Source organism: Chenopodium album, chromosome 26, assembly GCF_948465745.1.
Source record: "Chenopodium album chromosome 26, dcCheAlbu1.1, whole genome shotgun sequence".
In the NCBI taxonomy this organism is placed as follows: Eukaryota; Viridiplantae; Streptophyta; class Magnoliopsida; order Caryophyllales; family Amaranthaceae; genus Chenopodium; species Chenopodium album.
The window spans coordinates 35,453,380-35,461,985 of NC_137859.1; the positions used below are offsets into that span (position 1 = coordinate 35,453,380).

Genomic DNA, 8,606 nt, shown 5'->3' on the forward strand with positions numbered 1-8,606 from the left:
GGGTTTTGTGATTACTCAACACGTATTTGTGATTACATAAAATGTGAAGATCAAAGTTTATATGACATTTGTACATATTTAATGAATTATGTGTGATTAGATTCTCAATAAATTATCTTTGGCTGGATATATTGCATAATTTTAATCGTACACTGAAAGATATAGGAGTGTGCGCCTCATATGCTTGTGATGATGTACCACTTCGCAAAGTTCGAATCTAAGTACAAGAGTATGTACAACTTACTACATACGTACACTTGGGAGCATGTTTTGATAGACAGCAATACAAAATTGATGCAGACAAGATTAAAATCACACTTTGATTATCATTAGCTCGCATTTGTAACAAAAGAATTAACAAAAAATATAACAAATTTAATCTCTTCCAAAGATTTTTTTCTGTGAACTACAACAATCAAACTACATAATATAGCTTCAAATAAATGATATTATCTGTTCAAGTTTCTTGTGAAATATAAGATGAACTAATACTTATAATTCACATTTACTAGAAAAGAAAGCGATAAATTAAGAATAATAATGAGAATAATTAGGAACTATTAACAGGAGATAATCTTGGAACATGAACTGGGAAATTATCAATCTCATCAATCCAAGGGTTTTGCTCCTTAGCCGGATTAATTGTCTTCAATGCTTGCCACACCGCGCTATTACACTTGAATCCTGACCCGAATGCAATTTGCCATGTCCTATGGCCCTTCTTGATCCTTCCCTTGGCTTCGGCGTAAGCCAATTCGTACCACAATGAGCTACTAGACGTGTTACCGAACCTATAAAGTGTCATCCTAGACGGCTCCATATGCCACGGTGAGAGATCCAGATTCTTCTCTAACTCGTCTAACACCGCCCTTCCACCAGCATGGATGCAAAAATGCTCAATAGCCAACTTAAAATCGGGAATGTACGGCTTAATTTTCATTTTGAATGCTTTTCTCGCGACTAGTGTGACAAAAAATAATAGTTGTTCAGACACGGGAAGGACTAATGGCCCTAGGGTTGTAATGTTAGCCTTTAGGGCTTCCCCTGCTACGGCCATTAGGTCTTTTGAGAGAGAAACTCCGATTTTCATATCTTCGTCTTCTTTTTGGTATACACATGAGTAACTTTTGTCATCGGCACCCTTGTGGGTCCGAACCGTGTGTACAAGTTGGTACTTAGAACGACGTCGATCAGTTGGTCGATTCGAGAGAAGGATGGCAGCTCCTCCCTTACGGAAGAGGCAATTTGATAGCAACATCGATCGATCATTTCCCTTGTACCAATTTTGTGTGATGTTCTCCGTGCTCACTACCAAAGCATAGGTGTTGCCATGTACCTACATTTGCGTACAAAGAGTAATTAATTATTTAATCTTCTAAGAAAATAGAAACAAGTAACCAACGAAAATCACAATAAAATATTTAATTTAACAACTTTCTTAGGGAAATCATAAGCAAAATAGGATTTAAGGACTAGTATAATCTTATTCATGGACAATTGGACATACATATATGTACGTAAGTCCAATAAGAACAATGGAATAAACTATTATAATTAAAGAATAAGATATAGTAGTAGTAGTTGTTGTACTAGACCTAACTGACCTACCCTTCATGCTTTCTTGTTATCAATATTAACTAGCTGCACACTTAATTTAATGATCTTATATTATGCATTTCTTTATCCAGGGTGTAACATGTTATCACTACGCGTAAATTTAAAGCGGAGACTGTACGGATCTCAGAGATTGGATCCTAGAATCTAAATCATATAAGCTACAGAATAGTATATAATTCAAAATTCCAAAAATGTCCCTAAAAGTCAAACATGTGTAATTCATCTATTTATTACTCTGGTTGTACGTAAAGATCCATTTTACCATTATTTACACGAGGAAAAAGAAATGATAAAAGAGTAATATTGTGATTCATTTTTTAGATTATCTTATAATTTTTTTAGTAGCTTTTGACACATATAGAAAGTTAGAAAAGCTTACGAAATAGGGGACATTTTTTAAATGACAACAAAAAAAGTGAGCAATTTTATTCCTCACTTTTAAGGGAATCCTAATAACTACACAAGAAACTGCCCAAATTTAAGTGTATGTGCTACATTATTCTACAATAATTAATGATTCTCACCAACAAGATCAAGTGTAGTGTCATATTCCTATATATCAAGAACATTATTTTTTAAAACTTTAATTTAGATTAATTAAGCAGAAAATGTTATTATGTAAATGATGATCATATATTATAAATAAATAAATAAATAAATACCTGTAGAAGTTCCTTGGCAAGATCAATGGAAATGAGGCCAGCACTGCAACCCATACCACCAAGATTGTAGCTCAAAATGTTGCCTCTAAGCTTGTAATGGTTAACAATCATAGCAGACAACGATGGTGTCGGGTTAAACAAACTACAATTCACAACCAATATCCCTATATCTTTAGCTTTCACCTTAGTCTTAGCCAACAATTCATCAATGGCTCCAAACATCACCAACTCGGCCTCCTTTCGAGCCAAGTCCATGCACGGGTTGTGTGGAACGTTGATCAAAGCATCGGGGAAGTACGTATCTTGACCTAAACCAGACCTTTCTAAGATCTTCTTTTGAAAATCTATGTTTTCTTGTGTAAAAGCCCCGACTCTATAGGTTCGATCCATGAAAATCTCCCTACTAACCTTCCTAGATGGATCGGGCTTGTAACACGCGAAATTAACCAAGTATATCTTTCTAGGCCGACTCATGAAGTAAAGAGTACCAAGAAAGACCAACAAGGCCGTGCACATAAACACCGTGACCATATTATACTTAACAAGGTCTAGTGACAATTGAACCAACCCATGTATCGAATGTACTGAAACGTGTACACTACTTAAGACTGTAAGCATTAGAGGCACTAACATTAGATACAAAAAATTCGAGATTACATAATGATACCCTAGCTTAACGTACTTCAATCGGACCGATTGATTGAAGTTCGGAAGCTTATAATTGTTACTACTATTGTTATCGTTACCACTCTTCTTGTCACCCTTAGCGCCATTGACTTCCGTGTTTGGACTCATTTCTTGTGCCATTTTTTGAGAGAATGTATGTAAAAAAATATTGAAAGTTTCCAAAAAAATTGGGATGGAGGGAAAGAGGCAAAAGAGTAAGGTAATTTATAGGGAAAAGAAAGTATGTAAGAAGATACAAAGTAGACCAACGAACAAGAGAATATAACGTGGGAAAAAAGAGAAAAGATGAGGTTATTAAGATTGATGGTACAACTATACCAACTACCCCAACGAACTTTTAATTGAATGCGCGCCTTTGAATAATTCTTTGGTTTATGGCATGAGATGGGAAATTATGTAACAAACAATTTAATTTAATTTGGGTAGGCGTTCAGCAGGGAAATGGCAGGTTTTATGCAATTAATATTATTATACAAGTTTATTTTATTTTTCTCCAATTGCATAATTTATGATGATTGAGCCAATTTTATTTGACTGCCAAATTTAATTTACAACACGTCTTAGTGATGAATCAACTTGTACACTCTTGTGTGTCTTGACCTTTTTAACATTATTGAGTTCACACTAGGTATTCCTACTCCAACAAATCGCGTTTTTTTTTTTTTGTTTTTTTCTCGAGGTTTTACTATCAGCGGATTTAATTACAACAACTGCGACGCATATTGGATTAGCTTGTTAGGATGTTACATACTCACATTAATCTCTCGATAATGACTGGGTTTCTTTGTGTAAATTGCTCTCTAAAGTTTTGATAGAGGTTAATAAAAGCTACACAAGTTCAATTACAACTAAAATAGGGTATGTCATGCCAAATAAGTTCAGATCAGTTCAAGCTAAGTTAGTGAAATTCAAGTAAATCAAACCACCTTAAATAATACTTATTTTTTTCCTAACATGATCGAGTTTTGAAGTTATTTTGTACAGAAGTTCAAATAAAGTAAAAGTCAAGTCGTTGCAACTAAATAATTGTGATTCCGTAAAAAAAAATATAAAGTACAGAATACTGTAATTTAAATTTGATTGTAACTTATCCTGTCGAAATTTCGGAATTTGGGCATCCCCTTGTTATGTCACATAGAGGGTTTACTCGTTTGGTGGGGGCATATGATTTTATGGGTACAGGTTGGACATATTAAGAGCATATGGGCAACTAGCTGATAGTTGTCCAAAGAATTAAAGAGAGTAATACTTGTTCCAACTGTTATCATCTTCTTCAATTCTACAACTAGTGATGAAGATGTTTACGAAAGATGTACCCCCATATTGCTGGAGTTAGTACGCTTATTTAATGGTCAAGTTAATAGTTGAGGGTACACAAATTTAGGCATAAATTTACCTGTTTTTTTCTCTTTAGGATAATTAAGCAATTATTTTCAGTGTCACTGCTGCTTTGCTGGAGAGATTGTGAACTAATTACTCACCAAAAATATCCTCAAATCAACTTTGGCCCTACATTTATTTGGCCATTATTATGTACTTGTATGTTTGAATTATTATTACAACTTAATAATTCATTCGTACTTATTCAGAGAATTACAAATCTATCAAGATCTCGTATGTAAACGTATTTTCTTATAATATAATAAGTCAAATCTGCCTTTGACATTAAAGTCAATGTGTGAAGGAAAATATGAGACGGAGGAGTCTTTGACATTAAAGTCAAAGTGTTAAGAAAAATGTGAGACGGAGCAATATATAAATTTTGTACGTATAATTATACTGTGTTGATAATATAGAGTACTTTATAATGTATAACTCGTGTTTTATGTGATCTTGATAATATAAAATACTTCATAATGTATAACTCGTGTTTTACGTAAACTTTTGCAATGGTCCAAATATCTGAAAATAAATAGTGACTCCTTGCAATAAGGAATGTTACTAACCATTCTTTGAACCATATGCAAAATGTGTATATGGTCCAATGAGGAGGAATTGGGTTGTGGATTTGTGTGTTGATCTTGTTAAACTTGTCTTGCCTACAGTAGTGAGAGAAATTCAATTAAGTTGAATGGATCCAAAAACTTGCATTCAACCAACTTAGTAACTCAAATCACATAAAAGTCAACTCTACAAACTGACGACTTTATGAAATCCGAGGTGACACATGTAAATGTAATGTATGCAAATACACCCATATGCAAAATGTGTTGTTCAAAAGCAATCTTCCTGTTATTGCACGCAAGAACCTGAGCCTTTCTAAAATTAGAGGACTAAAGTTGTTGGTTGTCATTCTTTGGGTGTCTAGGGAATCAACTAAAGAGCCGTAAAGGACAATGATGTAAACAGACTTTAATTTTTATACACCTTCAATTCAATCAACTAAGATAGTTGTCATCCAGACTCGTTGTTTCATTATTTAACTCGTTACAAGGTTCAAAAGTTTTAGTCCTTATACTGAATCTTGTTAAGAGAAGTTCAAACAGTTCTGAAACCCACTTGTTCCTGAAACTGATCTGACACATTAAAAACTCAGATTTCAAGCATGAAGAAGATAGGAGGCCAAGCTCTAACCTTTAGAAATCTGGTATACATTTTGATATTTGGGAGTTCCAATTTACAGAAAAAATAGATGCTGCTCCTTGATCTGAAGTATGACACTAATATTTGATCGTTATATCTGAAAAATATCGAGTAACATAGGCTGTCTATCAAACACTAATAATGGCATGGAGCATAAAATCCAGTTGCTGCAAACCTGCAATAAACTGATGTATCACAAGGGACATATATCTATTTCAATTTTATAAACTGATAACACCATATATAATGATAGAAGTTAAATCCTGTTTACCAGGAGCAGATGTTACAGTATTTCAGACTATTTTTTAATTACAAGTTAAAGGTATGTCATCATCAGAACACAAATTTACATCCTTTAAGTTCTGATTGCTAACCCTGACTTTTGGATGTCTGTAATCTAGTTTTACTTAAGTCACAAAGAATACAATTAGAATAGCAGTTTAATCACTCTACAAAAAATTTTACTGACAAATACACTACGTACCAACAGGTCCAACACTACTAAGACACTCGAGAAAGAGACTGTAGCCATGAAATGTCCTCTCAAATTCATGTAACGGGCAGTTTCTAGCTGATGTTCGTGACACTTTCCTACTAACCAACTAGTCTTATCAGATGGTGATCGTCGATGCTGGCATAATGGTTAATAAACATCTTAATCTCAACATTAGTGCTAAATGACAATTTCATTGACCAAACAAGTCCTTACTAACAGTATCAATCTACAGGTCAAGATCAGAAGGATAGCAAATCCTACTTATATGATTAACTGATAGTATGCATCATTTGGATGCTACGATTCTGAGAGAATTAAATCAGAGCTATAAAACACAAATTTGCCATCAGATTTTGCTAGCACAAAGTGCTAATGTTCAACATATGCATAGTAATGTTGGGTGTAAATGGAGTCTAAACTTGATGACATACGCTCTTAATAGGCACAGTATATTGCTGCCTTCATCAAGCAACCTCAGAGGTATGTAAGATATTTCTACACCCGGAAAAAATAGTTGTTTAAAACTTTTAAGAATTTTGTAAGTCTTTAAATTTTCGTCACACCTAGCTAGATTTTGTGGCTATATATTAGCACTGAAGGTGATATAACCATTCAATCTCAGAATTTTCTTATGCTTACAAAACTAAAATCGATTGACATGGACCAAAGAGCTTGGTAACTATTTCTCAATACACTTCTCCTGTCAACAAAACAAGACAAAGTGTGGCTTATCAGCATGCTACAATAGAGTCTGAGCATACATCTACAATGCTGAGTATTTTATTTCTAAGTAATGCGAAGCAGATATTATGTGCTGCTGACCAACTTGTCCGCTTTTCAGCCACGAAGAGGGAAAAAAAAAAAGGCTCAGAGGGATAATACTAGAGTGCATAAGCCTCTCCAATATATCATAGTAGACTACTGTGATTGTCAAGCATTTAAGCTGGCTGCTAAAGACTGGATTAATTACTCTATTCATTGAATCAAATACCTTTACTATTAAAAATAAAAAACAAGCTAATTTAATTCAGTATCAGTCCCAATACATACAGAGGCCTAGCCAAGTGACAAGCATGTATTGTCAAGGTCACAAGTATGTATTTGAGTTCAATGGCAATAAAGATATACAGGCTCAATTGCTTTAGCAATACTCGAACCAAATACAGGAATTTACATTCTTTCTATGATCTATCAAAGGGTCTCTCTACATGTCCACTTTGTCTTCTTCTAAGCATTTAGGTCTTCCCTTTCCTAGTGTTTTCAGCTTTCCATGAAAGTTCTGTACATATTATGTATAATACCAAATCAAAACTTCTACAAGAAGGACTTTCTCCAAGACAAACCATGATGGCAACCTTACTCTCTATTTCCTGCAGCCAATCTAAATGTGAAGCAGAGAGTGTGTAGATTCGTAACTAAGGAAATGGAAAGATAGATGCCTACCTTCCAAGCTGGTGACAGTATCTCCAAACAACGGCAAAAGACTTAAAGAAGAATGGGATTGTGACACTGAGCAATGGGAAGAGATAGTTGAGTGCATCTTTTTCTTTGTTTGAACAGTCTTGGCCACAAAGTAAAGGAATTTCTGAGCCAAAGAAAATAAATAGAGGAATAGCAGGCGCCAGGCCCTCTTTGTGGACTTAGGCCCTTGCGTATACATATGGTAAGGAAAGTGACTCAAGAGTACTGAATGAAGCATGATAGAGAACCCTGCTAAAATGAGCATAACCTCATAATTTGACTCAAGCAAGATCGTGAAGTCTTGGTACACAATGACATGTTCAGTGACTTCAGTCCCCAATTGGCAATAGCATCAAACTTATACCTCTTTATCAATCAGCTGTACATTAATAAGTTGAGGATGTCCTAGAATTGTGTTTAGTCACCCTGAAAAGAATATGATGGAAATAACTTAGTGTCATTATATGATGGAAGACCCAAGCTGAGCTAAGGCTGGACTTACACCACCTAGTAAATTAAAAATCAAACTTTCTCAAGTTAAGAGTAAGGATAAATGTAAAGACAAATGAAGGCACCAAGTGGAAATTGTAACAACTCAAGGATGAACACAAACAAAAACACAACCAATTACATAACCAAGTTACCAAGGTTTAATATGTTGGGACAAAGCAGGCATGAACCCAAAGCCACTAGTCACCAGCCACCAGAAACAATACAACCATTATCAAAGGGCTGAATATACCAACAAGATTCAGAATAATACAACTGTCATATGGCACTCAAGTCAGCTAAATTACAAGCAAATTTTGGACCAACTTCCAATGTATTTTTTCATCTTGCAACAAAATCTAGAAAAGGTCCGAACTGAATCCTTTTTATCAAGTGCAGAGCTACTATTTTATATCTTTGTCTTCTTTTCCTCAAATGCATGATTACCACTTGCAGTTTTTAGTATGTTGTTTTGTTGAAGGAATCTGGTGTAAGATACTGCACTGGATAGGGATTTCAGGGCTAGCCTATAGCTGGGAGAGTAAATGGAAAATGGCAATTAGAATTATCAAAGGGAAAACAGCAGAGAAAACGCTCTACTTGGTTTTTTT

At 34.6% G+C, this 8,606-nt stretch overlaps 1 protein-coding gene across 1 annotated transcript; it reads right to left on the reverse strand.

The window, feature by feature from the left end:
* Positions 1-300: 300 nt before the first annotated feature.
* On the reverse strand, positions 301-3,279 carry LOC145616341 (3-ketoacyl-CoA synthase 11-like). Its single transcript, XM_081671047.1, has 2 exons — positions 2,280-3,279; positions 301-1,336 (listed from the first exon to the last, which is right to left on the reverse strand). Exons 1-2 carry the CDS (start codon positions 3,084-3,086, stop codon positions 551-553), a joined length of 1,593 nt encoding a protein of 530 aa, XP_081527173.1. The 5' UTR covers positions 3,087-3,279; the 3' UTR covers positions 301-550.
* Positions 3,280-8,606: the final 5,327 nt, after the last annotated feature.